The sequence below is a fragment of the Gorilla gorilla genome, chromosome 3 (assembly GCF_029281585.2).
Source record: "Gorilla gorilla gorilla isolate KB3781 chromosome 3, NHGRI_mGorGor1-v2.1_pri, whole genome shotgun sequence".
In the NCBI taxonomy this organism is placed as follows: domain Eukaryota; kingdom Metazoa; phylum Chordata; class Mammalia; order Primates; family Hominidae; genus Gorilla; species Gorilla gorilla.
Window position 1 is genome coordinate 15,014,713 of NC_073227.2, and position 21,885 is coordinate 15,036,597.

The window sequence follows — 21,885 nt, forward strand, 5'->3', positions numbered from 1 at the left end:
GCAAATCAGGGCCTTCTCTCTACCCCCTCCCAGCCCCAACCCGAAGACCTGATTGTTAACTGCGCTGGCAAACCCCTGGCTCTGCCTCCTGGAGTCTCAGGTTCCTTATCTGGAAGGGGGGGAGAATAATGCCCACCCCTTAAGGCATCATCAACACCCTTAAATGAGGTCATGGGTATGACATGCTTGTAAATAGTTTGAGTGTGACACGCAAGTGTGAGGGGTGCCCACCACCCTGGCCATTGCCATTGTCCTCCTCATGGCAGCAGCTGGACAATGTGCCCAGGCTGGGAGTTGGTATCTCCAGGAAAAACTGGAGGAAAGGAGCCCGATAACCCATGGGCAGCAGCCGGGTTAGGGAGGGCTCCAGACCTGCCTATCTCTGTCAGCCCTGCAGAATGTGCCTCTGTTTGCTCATCTTTATAATGGGTGCACCGACCCCAGCTGAGAGGGGTGTGGTGGGCTTAGGGGTACAGGCCACAAGGTACAAGGCATGGCCTGACTGCAGCTCCATCACTCTCATGGCTCAGGTGCATGGCTGTCCCACAGTGGAAGGACCAGGGGCTGGCCTGATCTGCACTTCATGGCATCAAGAGCACAGGCCCTGGAGTCCACCAGGCACAGAGAAGCAGCCTGCTCCTGTGTGGAGTACAAGTTCAACCCTCGGGAATTGTGGTTTCCCCATGTGGAAGCTGGTAGCATGCCACGCACCTGCCAGGGCTGCCGCGAGGGTTCGCACACACTGTGTGTAATGCTCCTGTGTGAGTTCCCCGGTGACCCAGGTCCCACTGGGGTGGCCGGCATGTAACCAGGACAGGAACATCTCCAAAGCCACTTCCTTGTTTGCTGCCTGGTGGCTCAAGCCGAACATCTGTGCCTGCAGGGGGCCCATAAGCCTTAATGCCCTGCAGAGAGGGGGCCTGGGGGAGGCTGGGACTCACACCAGCTGGGGAGCAAGGCCTGCAGCCGGGGGGCTACCAGGATGCTCGTTGCCAGTAAAGAGGGTCCTCAGGAGATCAGCCACAGCTCAATCAGGAGGGTCTGCCCATTTCGCAGGGGAGGAAAGCGAGCCTCTGGAGGCTGAGCTGCCAGCAGTCACGGGGCCAGCGCACACAGCCAGAGCTGACCACTCTGTACGACCGGCGGGTCCGCGCCCTTGGCACACCACAGCAGCTGTCACAACAACAGAGGCTGGACCTGCTGATCAGCCCCTGCTGTGGGGGGTCCCGCCTCTGCCCACACCCTACCCCACACCTTCACAGGGGTGGACTGTCACCCTCTAGCAGACTGTCCTCCAGAGACTGAGACACGGAGCCTCTCCACAAGGAGGGAGGAAAGGGAAGTGGAAACCAGCCTTACCCTGGACACCGGGTGGTCCTTGCTGCATACCCAACCCTCATTGGTCAGACTGGTCTGGGAGGGCCTGGACATGCCCGCGGGGTCCATTTCTGAATTCCCGTTGCTTGGCATAAGCTCTGGCACTTAGTAGGTCCTCAGTTAATACTTGTCAGATAAATAAATGGCCTCCTTTGGGGAAATGAACAATGTCCAGGCTGGCCACAGGGAAGGGGCAGTGTTAGGAGTGGAGAGCGAGAGGGTGAGCCAGGCAGATGGGGCCTTTATTCAAAGGGCAGTGGGGAGCCATGGAAGGTTTTAGGGAGGGCCATCAGATGAGGTTTTCATTTTAGAAAACTCCTTCTGGCTGCTGGGTGGATGGGGTCAAGATGAAGACAGGAAACCCAGAGAGGAGGCAGCTGCGGGCTCGTGGGTGAGAGGTGACCATGGCCAGGCCAGGGCGGAGGCAGGGAGGTGGGCGGAGGGGGGCTGCTGGCTCTGCCAACTGTGACCCCAGCACCCAGTTCAGGGAATTATGACCAGAGACAAAGCAGCTTAGAGCCTGACCCCTGCCCTGGAGCAGATCGGCCTGGGAAGGGGGCTGATGGACACGCTGAAGTGATGGGACCTGAGAGGTGTTCTTGTCACCAGGCCAGTTTGGCCCCCATCACCTGCCTGCCGGCTGGGGTCTAAAAAGCTGGCTGTAGCCCCAGCAGAGAGGATGGGGCCTGTGGGACCCCAGGTGCTGGGAGCACAGAAGCCAGCCAGGCCATCTGGCCCGGCTGAGACTCAAGTGATTGGTCCGCATCAGTGTCAGGCCTCCATGCCCCCCATCCTGGGATGGGAACAGCACATCACAGTTTGCAGAGCCCTGCGGCAGGGGTGACTCTTATTGCCATTTTGCAAATGGGAAAACTGAGACTTAGAGTCTCTCTGACTCACATAAGCAGGACAGGAGACAGTCGAACCAGGTCCCCCAGCTGCAATTTACCACATCTCAAACCCTTTCCCTCTCTCTGTCATTGATTAATCTTTCCTTCAGTGTCCACGTAGTTCTGTGATTTGCTTTGGGTACATAGTAGCAATAATTATAGCAACAATTTCTAGCAGTTTCTTGGTGCCAGACACTTCTGTCTTTGTTGCCTCGTTGAATCTTCACCATCAACTTTGAATATGAAACCCATTTTAGAGATTAGGAAACTGAGGCTCAGAGACTGTTTGTAACTTACTGAGAATCAGGCAGCCCCACTGAGGTGCTTTACCAGTCTCCCTTTTACCAGTGGTTCTCAAACCTTGGCACACCACAGGAGAACCTGTCAGAATGCAGATTCTAGGCTCCAGCAATTCTGGTCCTGTCCATCTGGGCAGAGCCTTGGCAAGCTTCGTCTTTAGGAGAGAAGCCCAGGTGACTGGGGGTGGGGCTTTCCGGAGCCTGTGTTGCAAGAAGGAAGACAGGGAGCATGTGATCTTCTCTCGGTCTCCCTCACCTTGACCCTGTCCCAAGGCCAGCTGCTGGCCTCAGGCTGCCTGGTTGCCTTTGAAGGTCCATGGGGATCCGATGGAGGGTTGGTTGTGCTGAAGCCAGGCTGGGTGTCATCCCGGCTCTGAGCACAGTCCAGCCTGGCTAGAGTCAAACCCAGCAGCTTGACCGGATCCTGCTGACCACAGACAAATCCACAACTACCCCGTCCACCCTCCCCCAGGCCCATCTGCCTCTGTGCCAGCCAGGCTGGCAGACACTCCATCGGGCGGGCCCCACCTGGCTTGGCCAGGGAGAAACTGGCAGCCACAGCCCCTGGCCTCCCCGATCCCTGTCCCTTGTGCACTGCCCACGGGAGGGGCAGTGGCCTTCCACACTGGCTCTGGCTCTTGCAGTAGCAGAGCTGGGTGCAGACACGGGTTGGAGGCCGGGGCCATGGGGGCATTCGTAGGCTCATGAGTCCCTTCTCACTCTCTTCTGGGGACTGGGTTTCTGCTGGAAGAGAAAGGGACCAGTCTTAAAAGACATCGTGATTAAAATGGAATTATTATTTCAGCCTGGAAAAGGAATGATGTACTGATCTGTGTCACAACATGGATGAACCTTGAAAACATTCTGCGAAGTGGAAGAAGCCAGGCAGACCCCAAAGGCCACGTGCTGTATGATTCTATTTATGCAAAATATCCAGAGTAGGCAAAATCCATAGAGACAGGAAGTAGATCAGTGATTTCCGGGGGCTGGGGAGAGGAGGGGATAGGGAATGGCTGCCGACGGATGTGGGGTTTCTTTTTGGGGTGGTGGGAATGTTCTGAGTTTCTTTTTAGGGCGGTGGGAATGTTCTGGCATTAGACTGTGGTGATGGTTCTAGAACTCTGTGAATCTGTTAAAATCCAATCAAGTGTACACTTAAAAGTGGTGAATTTCATGTTATGTATATTGTATCTCAACTTTAGAAATGCTAAAATAGAAACAACAAAATCATCATGATGCAACGCCTTTCCTCATAGACCTGGAGCGAGGCCCTGAGAGAGAAGCCATATAAGGCAGATGAGGGGTGGGACGAAGGAGAGGTTCCTTTCATTCGCTGCCTGCCCAGTGAGGGTCTGCTTCCTCTGGCACTTACTTAACAAGCCCGAGAGTCACCCATGTGTGAGGCATGGGCTGGGCACAGAAGGGTCTACGCCCACCCCTGAAAGAGCTCGTCCATGCTAGAAAGACAGAAGGATGGGGTGGTCATTGAACCTAAGTCAGACTGTGGCTTCCCAGCTCATGCAGAATAAAATCCTCAGGCCTCTCCCGGCCTGCTGGGTGCAGGACCCCGGCCCGGCCCACCTCTCTGAGCTCTGAGCTCATGTCCTGCCCCATCCCTCTCACACGCACACTGGCCTCCTAGCTGGCCTGCAACAGATCAAACTCACCCTACCTCAGGGCCTTTGCTCATGCTGGTCACCTGATATCTGTGAGGCTCCCTCTCTCACATCCTTCAGGTCTCTGCTCAAATGCGTCTCCTCCAGGAAGTCTTCCCTGGCCTCCCCAGCTAAAACAGCCCCTCCCACCCCTCCCATCCCATTTACCATACTGTAGTTTTCATCTTAGCCCTTATATCTCCCTCCAAGAGCTATTTATTGACATGAAAATTTGCTTATTGGCTGTCTCTCGCATTAGAGAGTGGGCTTTCTCTGGGGAGTGTGCACTGCTGAATTTCCAGTGTATGCAACAGTGCTGAGGAGAGGGCAGGTGCTCAGTTAATGCTTTTTAATTAAATTTTCTATTGTGGTAGAATATACATGACATAGAATTTACCATTTGAACCATTTTTAAATGTACAATTCAACGTCATTAAGTATATTCACGTTGCTGTGCACCTGTCACCACCATCCATTTCTGGGACTTTCTCATCATCCCAGACAGAGACTCTGTACCTGTTAAACAAGAACGCGCCATTCATTAATATTCTTTTGAATGAATAATTGAATGACTAAGTGTATTTCCTATGTGTCGGTCACAAGCTAGGTGATGAGCCAGTAAACCTGGCACCTCGGAGGGTGTGTGTTCCCGTATCTGTCTCGGAGATGGACAGATCGACTCAGAGAGGTGTGAAGGGCTTTGCCCAAGGTCACACAGCTGGTCAGGGTGGGATTCAAATGCAGGTCTTTCCCCCTTTCCACACAGTGGCAGTTCCAGGGGATCACTGATGCAAAGGGCATAACCATGGCACCTCCAGGCCTCCAGCCCCACCCAGGGCTTCCCCTGCTGCCGCTCCCCCAAGGGTCACTGTGTCGGCCACGTGTTCCTGGTGTCCTCGGCTCTGGCAGGCTGACCACCAGTCACAGGCACGTCTTGGGACCACACTTGGAGGTTTCAGCTTCCCGTTTCACCTGGTGCTCTTGGGGTGGAGGCCGGGATCATGGAATCCTTTTTCCATGGCCTTTAAGACAAATCAATACTGTGCCCAGTTTAAATGTTTATGTAACTCATCATCCGCCGGCTCTGCTATTACGGTGTGCTTTTCTTTTTATAAACCAAGCTCAGGGGAGGTGATATTAAGTCCAGGACTTGCCTGGTGAGGCCCAGCGGGTGTGCAGAGGATTCAATGTGGCAATAAGGGCGAGTTCCCTGCACAGCGCCTGCCATGGCTTGTCCCAGCCTCCTCCCTCATCTGCTTGTGTCCTCTACACAGTAGGGAGGAGGGGGAGGTCCAGAGAGGGGAGGTGGCTTGCCCAGGGTCACAGCCACAATGAGGTGGAACAGGGACTGTTTCCAAGGTGTGTGTGGGGGTGGGACCCAGGCTCCTGCCAGAGGCCAGGGCGGCAGAGCCCTGACAGGCAGATCCTGGGTTCCTGGGTGTCCAGGTTACGTGGGTGGGCAGGTGGCAGCTGGCACCCACCCCATACAGACACTCCCTGACACCCCCCAAAAATACTCCCACCAGCCCCTTCACATTTTCCTCCAGCCAAGTGACCAAAGCACAGCTCAGGGCCCATTTGCCCTGGCCACACTGTCTCCACTCTCCCCACCCAACCTCTGACCACAGGCCTGGGAGCTGCCCCATCTCCACCAAGTTCAGGCTGCAGGAGGAAAAGTCTCACCAGGCCCACTGGAAGGCGGGGTGGTGATGAAATGTGGGGGTTCTTCAGCGAGAGTGGAATTCAGTAATAAGGTGATCATCACTGCCAGGTGGTGCCTGGACTCATGATGAGCCAGGACTAGGTGAGTGCAGAGGGCTGGTGAGCAGGCCTGGTCTGTGATCTCGGTGGCACTGCGGCTCTCAGACCCCTCTCATAAAATCCCATCAGGGATATTACGTTCCCTGGCCCGGAATGAGGTCTTCGTCTTTCTGATCGCCCTTGGAGAGCCCAACGGCCTTCCGTCACTCACTCAGTACTGATGTCCAGTCCCGGCAGCAGTCTGACTCTGCCCAGACTTGGCGCTTCCCCTCCCATGCGCCCGTCGCCCGGCGTGCTCCCTGCTGGAGGGTGACATGGGGAGGGGCCTGGCTGCAGCCCTTTTCAGGCAGCTTTTGTTGGCTGGGAAGGGAGCCTGGGGATGGGCCGTCTTCTACCTGCCGGTGGCTGTGCCCACTCTGGGTGTGCTTGGTGGGTGATTACAGCTGCTCACAGCTGTCAGGAGTCCTTCACAGGGCAGTCTGGAAGTTTCCTGTAGAGCTGTCTCCTGCAGAGTCCTTACCTAAGGAGACCCCGCTGTATGTCCTGTGGCCAGTAGCATCCTATGGCTTTGCTCAATCCCCCAGGCACAGTGTGTGCACCCCCAGCCTCCCTCTGCTGTGTTCTCCACACCCCTCTGGGCAGCCAGCACTCAGGACCTAAGGTGGTCCTAAGCAGCTCTCCCCTGTCCCCTGGAAGTACGTGGAGGTAAAAGCTGCATCCCTGGCAGAATCAGACCCCAAACTCCAGACCCTTTTGCTGTGAGTCTCAGGCTAGGGTCTCCCACCTGCAGGCATCATTTTGGGCCTTTTGAGGGTCTCTTTCACAGACGTGGGTGGGGCCTCTGCTCAGCACCTGCTTTCTCCTTCACCACCTCCTCAGCCTCCCGTCTCTGACCCCATAAACGCTGAGAGGAGAACCAGGCCTGGGGGGCAAGTTCAAGGACTCAGGAGGCAGACTGCTGGAATCCAATCTTTCCCCTGCCCTTACTAGCTGAGCGGCTGTTGGCAAGTTGTCTTCTCTGTGCTTCAGTTTCTTCATCTGTGCAATGGGGGTGATAACAGCACACAACAACTTCTTGGAGTTGTTAAGAAGATTCAGTAATAGGTGTAAAATGCTAAAGCTGGGGCCTGGCTCCCAGGAAGTGCCCAGAAGGTGTACTGTGATAACCACAGGCGCCATGTCACCCCGCTGGACCTGGACTCTGTGAGGAGGGGGCTCCCCATCTCCTTATCCCAGTGTCAGCCCGCTGCTGGGTAAATTCGCTCGCCAAGCCCATACTAGGTGCTAATGGCTGTGGGAGCCCCTTCCTCTCCCTGACATTTCCCTTCGGCAGCAGGCGGACCCCTCCTTCCTCGCCCACTTCCATCCTTAGCAGCCCTGATACCTCTGACAATGCTAATTAAATGCAACAACCTCATCAGAAGCCTCGAGCTGGGCTTGCCTAAGGCCCCCTCTCTGCCCTGAGCCCTGATGGATCATTAATGGTGTCAGCAGCACTTATGGTGATGGACGAGGGGAGCAAGTCCCCCGACGTGCTGGGGAGGAAGTCCCTGACGAGCATCTTCATCTCCTGTCTGCAGGCCTCGGCCAGAGTTTCCAGGGAACGTCCTAGTCCACAGAATCGTTTGAATTTCACATTTACCCTGGGAGAACCATGACCAGGCAGGGATGTGAATTCCCATCATATCCATGAGGCAGTCAGGGCTCAGAGAGGGCGAGAGATTTGGGTGAGGGCACACAGCTGGTAAGTAGTGGGGCTGGGACTGGATTACCACGGCTTTGATGAAAGCTGCAGGGGGCATCTGTAAGATCCAAGGGCGATGTCTCCCCCAGGTGGCACGTGGAGAAGAAAGCCAGCAAGTGCCACCGGCTTGGGGGTAGCCCAGTTCTCAGGGGCTGGAGCCTGCACACTCTCATTTCAGCTCTGTGTCAGTTTCCTAGGGAAGCTGTGACAAAGTGCTACAAACTGCGTGGCTTAAAACAACCGAAATTTGTTCTCTCACAGTTCTGGAGGCCAGAAGTCTGAAATCACGACGCTGGCAGGGCTGGGCTCCCTCTGACGGCTCCAGGGAGGACTCTGTTCCAGGCCTCCCCACCAGCTTCTAGTGGTGGCTGGCAATCCTTGGCATTTCCGGGCATTTCCAGGCATTGGGAGGCCCGGCTCGGCCCCCCAAAGTGCTGGGATTACAGGTGTGAGCTACCATGCCCGGCCTGCCCTTCATTCTTGATGCCTCCCTTCAGCCTCTGCCTCTGTCTCCCCATGGCCTCCTCCCTGTATCTGTGTGTGCTGTGTCTTCATATGGACTTCTTATCAGGATACCAGTCCTTAGATCTAGGGCCCACCATAATCCAGTATGACCGCACGTTAACTTGATCATCTGCAAAGACTCTATTTCCAAATAAGTTCCCATTCATAGGTACCAAGGGTTAGGATTTTAACGTCTTTTTGTGGGACGCAGTTCAACCCACGATACCATCTTTGCCCATCTCTAGCTCTGGCGTGCAGGGACCTGTTACTGGGCGGGTCACTAGGGATACCACCTCTCACCTCTCTGGGCACCCATTGGTAGGCCTGTGTTGTGCCCAGCACCAGGGGGCTGGCTGAGGCCTCCTTGTCCGGTGGCCCCTGTGTGCCTCTCCATTTGGGGGTTGCCCTAGAGCTGCCCAGGAAGGGAGGAGGCACCTCAGGGGGGGAAGGACAGCATGAGTTTCCATGGGCTTCTCGTCACCCACACAGAGTGACTTGGAATACTGCACCCAGTGGCTGATCTGGGGCCCTGAGCTCGAGGCTGCAGCCAGTGGCAGCTCCAGGCCCTGCAGTGTGGGGACAGGGATGGCCAAAAAGAGCACATGGCAAAGGCCCTGCCACTTAGGGGACTTTGGGAAAGTTTGACCAAGTTTCCTTGTCTCTAGGTAGAGAATGATAATTGGTCGATGGGATTGTTCTGAGATGAAAGTGCTGGTCCTTGGGAAAGCTTCAGCTGAAATGTCTTTTTATTTTGCCCTTCACTCTTTTTTTTTTTTTTTTTTTTCACTGTTGTCGCCCAGGCTGGAGTGCAATGGTGCAATCTCGGCTCATTGCAACCTCCACCACCTCTCAGGTTCAAGCAATTCTCCTGCCTCAGCCTCCCAGGTAGCTGGGATTACAGGCGCCCACCACCATGCCCGGCTAATTTTTTTTGTATTTTTAGTAGAGACAGGGTTTCATCATGTTGGCTAGGCTGGTCTCGATCTCCTGAGCTCAGGTGATCCACCTGGCTTGGACTCCCAAACTGCTGGGATTACAGGTGTGAGCCACTGTGCCCGGCCTGCCCTTCATTCTTGATGAATATTTCGACTGAATTCAGAATTCTGGGTTTCCAGGTTTTAACATTTTCTTTCGGCACATTAAAAGAGTCTTCTGGGTGCCATTATTTCTGCTGACAAGTCAGCAGTCTCTGAGTCCTGGTGTCTCTGAATGTAATATGTTGTTTTTATTCTAGCTGCTTTAACATTTTCTCATTATTTCAGTTTCCAGTAGTTTGCAGTTTGACCCGGATGTACCTGGGTGTAATTTTCCTTGTGCTTATCCTGCTTGGAGTTAGCTAAGCTTCTTAAATTTGTAAATTGATGTCTTTTACCAAATTGAGGAATTTTTCGGTCATTATTTTTGTGTGTGTTCTTTTTAGTATATCTTCTCTCTCCCCTCCCTCTACAACTCCAATCACATGTGTGTTGAACCTTTTGATATTATGCAACAGGTCTTTGAGGATCTTTTTCTTTTTTAAAAAAATTTTTTCTCTCTATTCTTCAGACTGGGTAATTTCTATTGAAATCATCTTCAAGTTCACTATCTCTTCTATTTTCTCAGACTTTCTGTTAAGCAATTTCTGTTAAGGTGTGATTTTTTTCTGTCTCAGACGTGGTATTTTTAAGTTATAGAATTTTCATTTAGTTCTATTTAAAATTGTTTATGTTTCTCTGCTGACATTTATTCTTTCATTAAGTATGAGCCAATTTTCTTTACATCTTTTAACACAGTTATCATAGCAACTTAAAAATCTCTATTTGCTAATTGCAGTGGCCAGCACATTTCAGGTGAGTTTCCACTGACTGTCTTTTATATTAAGTATGGCTGGTTTTCCTATTTCTTTGTATATCTTCATATAATTTTGGATGATATCCTGGGTGTTATGAATGATAGCATAAGAGCGACTCTAGATTTTTGTTACTTCTCCCCAAAGAGCATTTTTGTTTTGCTTTGTATTTGCAAGCAGTTAACTTGGCTGAAAGCAACTGTAAACCATCTGCAGTCGTGAGTGGTGGGCAGTGGCAGGAGCCTCTGTTCACTTCTTCTAGCCCTGGCTGGGCTGCAGCTGCTGGAAGTCTGTCCTGTGTGTGTGTGGTTTGGGGTCAGCCCAAGACATGGGCAGAGTTTATTTGCCCCCTCTGGGGATCTGTCTTGGTGGCTCTCTTCATTCCAGGATTTACTCCCACATTCTTCCAGCTGCTGCGAGTGTCTCAGACTCTGTTTGCTGCTCTATCAAGCCAGTGAGACTCTGGCTTTCCGTCTGAATTCTGGCAGCCCTATGACACAGGCTGGGACTTGTCCTCAGGCTGTGAAAGCCATGAGACCAGGAAAGCCAACGCCGGCTGTTCCTCCCAATTGCTGACCGCCTGCAGCGTCCGCTGCGGCCTCGCCCTCCGATGCCTTCAGAGTGTCATTTTGTTGTTGTTTTTTCAAGGGTTTATAGTCTATAGTTATCTGTGAGAGAGTTGCCGCACTAGGAGCTACTAGGCTATTACCAGAAGCATTTAGAGCAGGGCCTGGCGGACAGTAATCACTTAAGAAATGTGAGTTAATGTGGTCAAGCACAGTGCAGCGCTGTTTCCTCTGGTCAAGGCTAGAGACAACGTGGACACAGACAGCACCATGCAGGAAGTGTCAGTACCCTGTGAAGGGCACACAATGGCCTTAAGACTGCAGTTGTAGGCCGGGCGCGGTGGCTCACACCTGTAATCCCAGCACTTTGGGAGGTCAAGGTGGGCAGATCACTTGAGGTCAGGAGTTTACCAACCTGACCAATATGGTGAAACCCCATCTCTACTAAAAATACAAAAATTAGCCGGGTGTGGTGGCAGGTGCCTGTAATCCCAACTACTTGGGAGGCTGAGGCACAAGAATCACTTGAACCTAGGAGGTACAGGTTGCAGTAGGCCAAGATTGCGCCGCTGCACTCCATCCTGGGTGACAAAGTGAGACTCTGTCTCAAAAAAATAAATAAATAAAATAAAAGACTGCAGTTGTAGGAGAGACCACTTAACTGGGGGAGGGGGAAAGGGGACTATCCAGGAAGGCTTCCTGGAGGAGGTGGTATTGGAGCTGGAAATGTCAGATAATCCAAGATGAGAAGATGGACTTTCTTCACAGAGGTGGCTGCCAAAACAACCAATTTTATGGCCTTACTGATGAGAATTTCTGGCATTCAAGAGAGGCAACTCTTCCTAAGGCAAATCCTGAAGACATTTACCTATAAAAATGAGTAGACGTTAAACATCCACTAGCTCCTTCATGGGCCAGAGGAAGCAGTGCTCAGGCAAGAGGGGATCTGAGGTCTGGTGGTGGCTCTGTAGATGTTTGCAGGGAGCGACTGGCGGGACTGGTAGGCGGGACCACCCACAGTGAGGTTGGGCGCCCAGATCCATCGCCACATTGCGGAGCTTGTGGCTGTCAATTCTGTGGCAGCCAGGAGCACAGGTGACCGGGAGCTTTAGTTTCTTTCCAGTACATTTTGGTGATTCATTATTTCTGGAGTCCTCGTCTTCTCTTCCTCCCTCCCAGACCCTCTCACCTCCTTTTCTCACTTGAACCTCTAATCCTGGGAAGGCTCCACCATAAGCACACTACAGATAATGAAACCAAGGCTCAGAGAAGTTGTGTGGCTTACCCAAGACCACACAGCTGAAGCACTGGAGCCAAGACTCCAACCAGCACTTCTGTCTGCAAAGAGCTCACGGCGTCGTCTCTCATGGAGGGAGCCTCCATCTCCTCTGCTGCCAAATGGAAATCACAGTAGTGTCTCCCGCAGGGGCTGGCGTGAGGTTAAAGGAGGTAGCAGATATGAAAATGACATATAAATTGTAAATGGCCCACAGACATTAGTGTGTGTTGCCTGGTAACCACCCAGCATTTGTGGACTGCATTTACTTGGGATAGCAGTAGTTATATTGGCATTTTAATTTAATAGCATTGTTATGTTCCCATCATAAAAATAATATACACTGTGTGTATGCCCACCCTCATCAAATTATATACATTAAGTATGTGCAGTGTTTTATATATTGATTGTACCTCAATACAGCTATTAAAAAATGATGTAACTTCATTATAGAAAATCTAGAAAATATGGACAAGTTGAAAGAGGAGGGAATATTATTTTGTTCCAGCTACCCTAAAGCTACCTCCGTTCACATTTTGGAGAATTCTCTTCCAGCTTTTTTCCCCACTGCCCAGTTTCTTTGCTTATTTCACATGGCTATAATCACTGATGTAGATCATTACAAGCATTTTATACCCAATTTTATATCCCGTTCCTTCACCCTCAGGGGGTTTTAATATGAAATAGCAAGAACCAGCGCCCCATCGGGGACCCTAGCACAGCTGGGCTGGGTGGTTCTGGCTTCTGCCCAGATGTGTCTGGGCGTCCCTGGGCCAGGGCAGGCTGCCCCACGGAGGGACAATGTCAGGACAGCTGGGACCTGACCCTGTTCTGACTCCATGCCCGGTGAGCGTTTCCGTGTTCCCACAGAGCTGCTTTTCTTATCTTGTCTTTTTAAGTTCAATGACATGTGCATCTGTCTTGACGGATGGATGGATACGTCCAGCCCGTCATCCCACTTCTAACCACCCTGTCTCATTCTTTTCTGTTGCCTCAAAGCTGGCATTGACTCATGGCTCAGAAGGCCAGTGCAGGCCAGAAGCTGTCCTAAAAGGCCCGGACTGGAAAAAGAAAAGGCATTTCTTGGATAGATATCTCTGGCCTGGCTACTGCGTACAGGCACCATTTGAAGCCGTGAATTAAGCCTGAGACTCCTGCCCTCGTGAAGTTTACGTTCTGGCCAGGAAGAGAGCCAACAGATGATAAAAGCCTTTACAGAAAGAAAAACATCAGAGTTAGGTTGGGGCAGGGATGGTCAGGGTGTCCTGTATGAGGGTGCTGGGGTGCAGACAGCAGTTTCAGCAAGGTGGTCCAAGCTGTGCTCACGGGAAGGCAGCAGTGGGGCAGAATTGGAAGAATAGGAAGGAGCTGTGCTGGTGCCTAGGGAAAGCCACTGCAGGCCGAGAGAGCAGGTCTTGGGACAGAAGGTGGCCAGGACTTTTGGGAAAGGGCAAGGAGCCTGGTGTTTGGAGGGGAATAAGCAGGTGGAGAGCAGTAGATGAGGCTGGGGAAGGGGAGGAGGTACCTTTTGCTGAGTTAAAAACACGAGACCCCGTGCATACAACAGTAAATAAATGTTTTCATCATCTTGCATCTGTGATTCTGTGGTCTGGGCTAGGCTGGGCTTGCCCGGCTCTGTGGGTCAGTGGGGCCCTGCTGGAGGCTGGGCTTGGCCGGGGGTTGGGGGGGTTCTTCTGCACCCACTCTTCCTCTTCCCCCTCAGGGACCAGTGGGCCAGCCTATGCAGGTCCTGCTCCTGGTACCGCCAGAGGCGTGGATGGCAACCCCCAGTACCTAAGCCCCTTTGCATCTCTGTTTGCGGCTTGTCGAATTGCCGTTCTGCAGGCCAAAGCAAAACACAGGGACAAGCCCAGAATCAAGGTGGGGGGCAGAGAACAGGTTACCTGGCCCACCATGGGAGGGGTGAAGGTTTGGCTCCAGATGCGGCCCACCTGGGCCTTGGCAGGTGGGGGCTGCTTTTAGAACACTCTGTGCTTTTCTCTGAGTACACAATGGGAGCCGCTGGAGGGTTTTGAGCAGGGGAGTGCCAGGATGAGTCCTGGGTGTTACCAGCCTCTCTGCTGCCAGTCTGTTGAGGCTACGTCATAGCCAGGGAGAAAGAGCTGTGGCAGTCATCCAGTGAGAGATGGGAGAGTGGCTGGCATCCCGATACGCTGTGAAGGCTGAGCAGGCAGGACTGGATGTGGGGTGTGTGTGTGTGTGTGTGTGTGTGTGTGAGTGTGTGAGAGAGAGAGAGAGACAGAGAGAGAACGAGAAACTCCAAGGCTTGGGCCTGAGCAAGTGAACGATAGAGCTGTCATCACCTGAGACTGGGGAAGCTGCAGAGGATGAGGTTGAGGAGGGATCAGAATTCAGTTATGGTGACCAATGAAGGGTTTTGAATAGAGGGACACAGGGATGCACTGGCTCAGGAGTTTGGCCATCACGTTGGCCGCCAGAGGGAGAACAGAGGCTGGGACAGGGAACCCTGTGGAGCGTCCTCTCTGTGGCTACAGGGAGCAACGGTCAGATCTGTGGCTGGTTTGAAAGTAGATCCATTTTGCTAAAGGTGGTATCAGAGACTTTGGAGCCTACAGAATCCAGGCCAGGAGAGCAAAGAACGACAGAGGTCCCATTCACAGCAGCGGGCCATCCCGGGCTCCTACTAGCTTTTGCTGCTTGGGCCTATGGGGATGGTATTCTAGAACTTTCCATCTTCCAAGACATACTGGAAATGTGGATTTTTATAGGAAATCTTCTACTTTTCAAATATTAAGAATGACTTCAAATTAAAAGTAATAATCATTTTGGGGCTGCAGTAAAACTTGTTGGTGGAGCAGGCCTCAGGCTTCAGGTTGGTGAGCTGTCCTCCAGCAGGGGTTCCTCTTCCAGGCCAGGGCCTCATTCTTCCCTGCTCTCCCCCACTCCCAGGGCTGGCCACCCAGAATGTGCAGGCCACTCATCTCTGTGACTCGTAGAACCTGAGAATGTTGTTGATGGAAGGGGTGTTCCCCTAGTTCCCACATGCAAAAAGTGGGGCCTGGAGATGGGGCTGTCTTTTTTCTCCAAAAACTTGCCCATCCAGGAAGGCCAGCCCTGGGCATTGACGACTCCAGGTATGGGGGTGACTCCATAAGGAGAGGTTCCTGAGTGACCTGAAGAAACATGGTTGGGATGAAGTGCAAGGGGGGTCAGGGCAGGCAGGGCTGAGCTTCGCTTCTGCGAGCAGAGATTAGAGAGCGATCCCAGAGGCCTGCCTGGAGGTGGGGCCACAGAGCAGGAGTCTGAAGGAGAGGGGGTAATTCACCTCTGTCCTACTGTGTGGGAAGCCCTGAGTGGGCCCCTAGCAGAGGGTTGCCTTGCGCTTATCTATGGAGATATTGGGAAGGGCTTCCCTGACCCAGGTTGCTGGAGCATGGGGGCCTGGGTGGCAGGGGTGGGGGTGGGAGATTCAAGACAGGAGGATGAGGCCACATCCAGGTGGCTTCAGATACCACCGTGAGTCCCATAGAGTGTCCAGTTACTATAAAGTCTGCCAGCCACTGCGGTCGCCCCAGGCCTGTGCCAAGTCCCGAGATCTCTGCCCTGCGGCCAGTGCAGAGGGAAGAGGGCAGGAGGGGACAGGTTGGTGGCCCCTCGCCAATGCTCCTGACCCCTCAGGCTCCCTGCTGCCTCCTGCCCAGGGCTGTGGGGCCTCAGGGAGCGGGGAGCTCGCCATTGCTGTGGCACTGTTGAGCACCCGGGAGAGGCGGGTTCTGACAGCCACCCCTTCCCGTCTTGCTGTTCCCCTCCCAGCTGACATCATCTCTACCGTTGAGTTCAACCACACGGGAGAGCTGCTGGCCACAGGTGACAAGGGCGGCCGGGTCGTCATCTTCCAGCGGGAACCAGAGGTGCGAAGCCCTGGGTCTGGTGGGAGGTGGGAGGGGTGGGGAGCAGAGTCAGGTGGGAGGTGGGCAAGGTGGGAGGGGATAAGGATAAGGGGGATAAGGGGTGATGTGGTGAGAGGGGGTAGGGGACTATACTCCAACCCACAAGAGGGCTTTTAACTGACAGGAGGTGTGGGGTGTCTTGCCTGGATCACATCTCCCAGGGGCATGGATTCCAGGGGTGGGAATGGGAGGCTTTGGAATGCCGAGGTGGGAGTGGCGGGCGGTGGTAGGGGGAGTGCACTGGGTGGGCTGGCAAAGCCAGGTTCTGAGCCCCCTGCCCTCAGCCGATGTTTGCGGAGAGCTGCCTGCATCCCATGCTCTGTCCTAGACCCTGGATGAATGGTCAGGATGCGGCACAGGCAGCTGCTGCCCCAGCTTGTGCCTTCAGTGAAACCTTCCTCTGCCTGGGTGACCTGCGTTTTCCTGGCCAGACTGGGGAGCGGGAGGACTCCACTCTTGCCCAGCTGTCACAGCCCTCAGACTGAGCTAGGTGGTTTTTGCTCAGGCCTGGGCCCTTGTCCTCACCCCTGTCCTCACCCCCACCCCTGGGGGCTTGTTGTCCAGCAGAACTCTGGGTAAGACAGCAGTGGCCTGGACAACCTGCCCAGGACCACGTTTCTGGAACACTGAAAGAGCCTCGGGACAAAAGCCCATTTACTGAGAACACTTGCTAAGTATTCTGGAGTTGCTTCTCGTTTACTCTGCACTGCTCACCTCCGAGGGCCAGATCCACACCCCTGTGACAGATGCGGAAACTCAGAGAAGCCACCCAGCTAGTGAACAGCAGACCCGGCTGCCCGACGCCAGGACCGTGGCCAGCAACGTCACACACCACCCGGCCTCAGAGAGGGGCGTCTCCCCCAGCAAACATGGACTGTGCCTGGAATTAGATGCAGAAGACATCCAGGAAACCAAGGAGGAGGGAGGAGGGGATGGAGCAGGAGAGGCAGGGGAGGGGAGGGGAGGGGAGGAGGAGAAGAGAAGGTGGAGAAGGGGAGGTAGGAGGGAGGGGAGGAAGCGGGGGTGAAAAGAGGACCTGCGGAATCATCTTTGGCCCGATTCACTCCTGAGCATGGCCCACGAACTGAGGATCCTTGAGTCTGACTTTATCTTGGTGGCTCACATAACCCTCCTCACAGTGGCCCTGTGGGTGTAGTGCAGTGCGGCTACTGCCCTCATTTTACAGACGAGGAGCCCAGAGTGCAGAGGATTAAAATAGTTGACAAGGGGCACATCCTAGCTGCAAATCAGTTCCTCAAACACAGCACTCGGCCAGCACCTGTGGGCTTCACCAGATGCACCTGTGGGCTTCACCAGATGCACCAGGTGTCCCACCAGGCACTGCGAAGCTCAGCCTTCTTTTTGCCAAGCTGCAGAAAGATTGGATTGGTTGATGCAATTTTCTTCATTTTGAATTTTTCTCCTTTAGTGTTTTCTTCCTTCTGGTCCCACTGACCTTTGTCATAGCGAGTGCTCATGGGAAGTGAAGTGAATTAGAGGCAAAAATATTGGAGAACTTTTAAGCTTTTCAAAAGCAAGACAGGGATAGAAATGTAGATACTTAAAAAAATTACCAGGAAATCTTGAAATTGTTCTGGGTTGAATGTCTCCATTTCTCCCTGGTTAGGGTTTCGTGTTGTCGTATGAAGTTGAACTCTCTCCTGGGAACGTGGTCCCTGGCGCACACAGTGGACTCACCACCCGACTATGTTGGGAGCTCCACGGTGAAGGGTCTTTATTAGAAGGAGCTCTGCTGCCTAAACCAGGCCAAGCACTGCTGAGGAAAGCCGGGGACAGATTCTAATCCAGGTCTGACATTGCCAGACATTCTGTCCCAGTGTTAAAGTCTGCTCCAAAATTCATTTATTCCTCAAGTCAGGCCTGAGTTGGACACGTGGAATCCAGGAGCAAGTCGGGGCCCAAGACACGAGGGTGGCCAGAGCCTCAGCCTTGGCATCAGGCAGGCCCCGGCAGAGGGGTGCTCGCCGGAGAGTGACCTCACGGCTCTGGGAAGTCACTTCCCCTCTGAGTCTCTGTTTGCTGGTCTGTGAAATGGGGAGAGTCGTGGTGCTCAAGCAGAGGAGGCCCGGAGGGTAGAATGCGATGGTGCGGGGAGGACTTAGTGGGGTGTCCAGCACGTAGCAGGCGCTGGGGAACATTCGCATTAGCAAGTTAGCCGGCTCGGGTGTGCGTGTTTCATGGGACCGCACAGGAGCGGGGCTTGTCCCTGGCACACTGCAAGTCATGGGCCGGTTAAGCTGCAGAGAGTTTCATTTGACCCTCGAATTGGATCCCTGGCATGGCTCGGCACTTGGTCCCACGGCCGGCCCTGCTGGGTCCCCAGAGGTCCTAGCCGTCGCCCTGCAGGTCACGGTGCTCAGGCCCCTTCTCCGGGTTTCCCTGCAGAGTAAAAATGCGCCCCACAGCCAGGGCGAATACGACGTGTACAGCACTTTCCAGAGCCACGAGCCGGAGTTTGACTATCTCAAGAGCCTGGAGATAGAGGAGAAGATCAACAAGATCAAGTGGCTCCCACAGCAGAACGCCGCCCACTCACTCCTGTCCACCAACGGTGAGGTGCTGCCCGGCCTCGCTTGCATGGGCACAGGCCGTAGATGTTTCTACCAAATGCTGGTTTGTATTTCACTTATATTGTGAGCATTTTTCTATGTCTTCAGAACGCCTAGAAAATAATATCCGTTTTGAGCAGCATGTAAATCCCATGAGTGAGTATGCCAGACCCCCTCAGACGCTCCCTGTGGCTGGACACAGGGCTGCCCCCCTTTTTGAGCAGCATGTAAATCCCATGAGTGAGTATGCCAGACCCTCTCAGAAGCTCCCCGTGGCCAGACACAGGGCTGCCCCCTGCTGTGAATAGAGCCATCCGAGCCATCTTTGTAGGCCTTTGCTTTGGGGTGAGGGAGTGTGATGGACAAGGATGCAGGTCGCAGACACAGAGGACACTTGACACAAAGTGAACCCCTCCTCCCCACGCCGAATCCAGACCCCTAGACTGAGGCTGTCACCGCGGCCTTGCGGGGCAGTGGGAGGAGCCTTGGTTTAGGACCCTGGCCGGCCTCTTAATCCTCTTGCCTCAGGGAGGAGCCTGTACCCCTCAGGCACCGGAGGCTCTCGGCCTGACGCCTGCTTCCCAGGCTCCACTCTGAGGGAGTGGCTGGGGCTGTCCTGCTTGGCTCACCATGGGCCTGGGTCCCCCACTCACGCCCCCTGCCCATCCTCCTTCACCTGGGCCCCCTGCTGACCCAGGCAGCCTGGGGTCGGGTAGGACACACCTGGATTCTTTTTTTTCTTTTTTTGAGAGACAAGAGTCTTGCTCTGTCACCCAGGCTGGGGTAGAGTGGCGCGATCTCTGCTCACGGCAACCTCCGCCTCCCGGGTTCAAGCAATTTTTCTGCCTCAGCCTCCCGAGTAGCTGGAATTACAGGCGTCCACCACCATACCCAGCTAATTTTTGTATTTTTTAGTAGAGACGGGGTTTCACTACATGTTGGCCAGGTGGATCTCGAACTCCTGACCTCGGGTGATCCGCCTGCCTCAGCCTCCCAAAGTGCTGGGATTACAGGCATGAGCCACTGTGCCCAGCCAGGACACACCTGGATTCTGTCCCTGCCCTGCCTCCCTTGGGCAGTGGCCTTGCTTTCCTGAGCCCCAGCAGGGTGGACACATCTCCCTTCTGGGGTCCGTGAAATGGTGCCCACTCAACCCCCTGAGAACAGTAACCGCTGCACAAGCACCAGCCAGGCTTTGAGGTGCTGTCCCCACGCCTTCCCCGAGGACGTCCACGCTCCTCAGCGGGGCCTCCAAGACTCTCCCGAACATGGCTAGGCTCAGCTGCTGCCAGCCCGCCTGTGCCTGAAGGCTATCCTCGCCCTGTACCTGGCCAACTCCCTCCTCATCCCATAAGCCTTGCTGGGTGCCCGCCTTTTCTGACCTCTCCACTGAGCCAGGCATCCCTCCTGTGACACCTTGGCTCCTCTTAACTCCGGTTCACCCCCTCTCTGGGCACCTGCTGTTCTGATGGTGTTCTCCTGCCATGCACCTCAAAGGCAGGATCTGTGTCCCCTAAGGGGCCCTGCCCAGCAAATCTGTCACCTGAGCCAGCAGAGCATGAGAGAGCCTCCCGAAGGGCAGGCCCTGGGGGACAGGAGCCTCATCCTGTCCCCATGCACCTGCTCCTTTTAAAAATATTTAAGAAGGACGTGTCAGCCACATGTGGTGGCTCATGCCTGTAATCTCAGCACTTTGGGAGGCTGAGATGGATGGATTACTTGAGCCCAGAAGTTTGAGACCAGCCTGGGCAATGTGGTGAGACTCTATCTCTACAAAAAAATAAAATATTAGCCAGGTGTGGTGGTGAGAGCCTGTAGTCCCAGCTACTCAGGAGGCTGAGATTGAAGGATCATCTGAGACTGGTAAAGTCAAGGCTGTAGGGAGCTGAGATGATGCCACTGCACTCCAGCCTGGGTGATGTGAGTGAGACCCTGTCTCAAAAGAAAAAAAAAAAAAAGACATGTCACTTTCTTCCTGCCTCTCTGGAGAAAAGGTCATCTTTCAGCACTCCCTACACTCCGCTCCCCTCAAAGGTTCCCACCTGGGTTTGAATCCTGGCTTCACTCTTTCCTAATGGCAGGGCCTTGGGTACCTTTCAGATGCTCTGCTGACCCCAGTTCTCAGTTCTCTTCCCAGTTCCTTCTCATCGACATGGTGCTATTTGTTTTGACTCCTGTAGTAGTCAGGGTTCTCCAGAGAAAAAGAATCAGTAGGGTATGAGAGTGAGAAAGAGAAAGGGGGATTTATTTTAAGGAAGTGGCTCACGTGACTGCGGAGGCTGGCCAGTCCGAAATCTGCAGGGAGGCCGAAGGCTGGAGGCCTCGAGACAGAGCTGCAGTTCTGGTCCAAAGCCGTCTGTTAGCAGGACCCCCTCCTTCCCCAGGAGGTGCCTCATGATTTCACCTTCTAAAGTGCATCTTCTGTTCCATCCGGCTGCTTAATTATGTGACTCGCTTTATTTTGTTCTGTTTTTAAAGATAAAACTATCAAATTATGGAAGATTACCGAACGAGATAAAAGGCCCGAAGGATACAACCTGAAGGATGAAGAGGGGAAACTTAAGGACCTGTCCACGGTGACGTCACTGCAGGTGAGCTCCGGCGAGGGGGAAGCAGGCACACCCCTCTTTATTACACCTGAGGATTTTAGGGCTGGAAAAGCCTTTGAGATTTGAGCCAGAGTCAGGTGCAGACCCTGGTTGGGCTGCTGACTGCTGGGCGGCCACGGGCGTCTCACTGCCCCTTGCCTCAGTTTCCTCACCAGCAGCATACAGATGACCACGTTTCTTCTAGGCATCTTGTGAGCATGCAGGGGTGGTGTATGGCTATAAAGTGCTTTTCACCTATAGCTGAGGGTGGAGAGCAAGGCAGATAATCCCTTGTTATAAGAAGGGGGAAACTGAGGCCCAGAGAGAGACAGCAACTCACCTAAAACTGCTCAGCTGAGTGAGTAGGCAGAGGCAGAAAGAGAATGGGTCAGCAGAGCTTTGTGGCTCCTGAGTCCTTTACTGAGGGCAGAAGGAAGCCTGGACCGTGTGAGGCCTCCAGCATCTACAAAGGCCTGAAACAGACATACCCTGAAACAGACACACACGTGCCCAGCATCCAGTGAGCCGCCATAAATATAAAGCAGTAGTCAGTGCTCTTCCTGAGAAGGAGAAATAAATGTTTAAATACGTTGCCTAAATGACTGGCAAATTGCACAAATAAATTCTGAGGAAGTGGGCAGCCGATTAGCTTCGATGTTGAGTAATGAGGGTGCTGGTGCCCCCTGCCCCACCCCTAGTCCCAAGAAAGTTTATGAGGGTTTCATCTAGAGAGAAGGATACAGCGATCACATCTTGATCACCCTGGTGTTTGGGGCAGAGCCAGTGGCCTTCATAAAAATCCTGTTTATGTCCCTCCCAGCATTGGAGATTTTTCTCTGTAAGTCACACACATCCCAAGACACTTTACTGTCACTGAGAACGTGGGTGCCCTGGT

At 53.7% G+C, this 21,885-nt stretch overlaps 1 protein-coding gene across 6 annotated transcripts in view; it reads left to right on the top strand.

The window, feature by feature from the left end:
- The window catches only part of PPP2R2C (protein phosphatase 2 regulatory subunit Bgamma), a 243,033-nt gene that overhangs the window by 167,721 nt on the left and 53,427 nt on the right, over positions 1-21,885 (top strand). For 4 of the 6 annotated variants that reach the window (XM_055385407.2, XM_031010196.3, XM_031010197.3 and 1 more), the window contains 3 exons: positions 15,696-15,793; positions 18,239-18,404; positions 20,881-20,993. In XM_055385407.2, the coding sequence (XP_055241382.1) occupies positions 15,696-15,793; positions 18,239-18,404; positions 20,881-20,993 (377 nt within the window). Of the gene's footprint in view, positions 1-14,923; positions 15,017-15,695; positions 15,794-16,399; positions 17,642-18,238; positions 18,405-20,880; positions 20,994-21,885 lie in introns of those variants that run through there. The other 2 variants (XM_004038393.4, XM_055385408.2) reach the window with 2 other exon arrangements.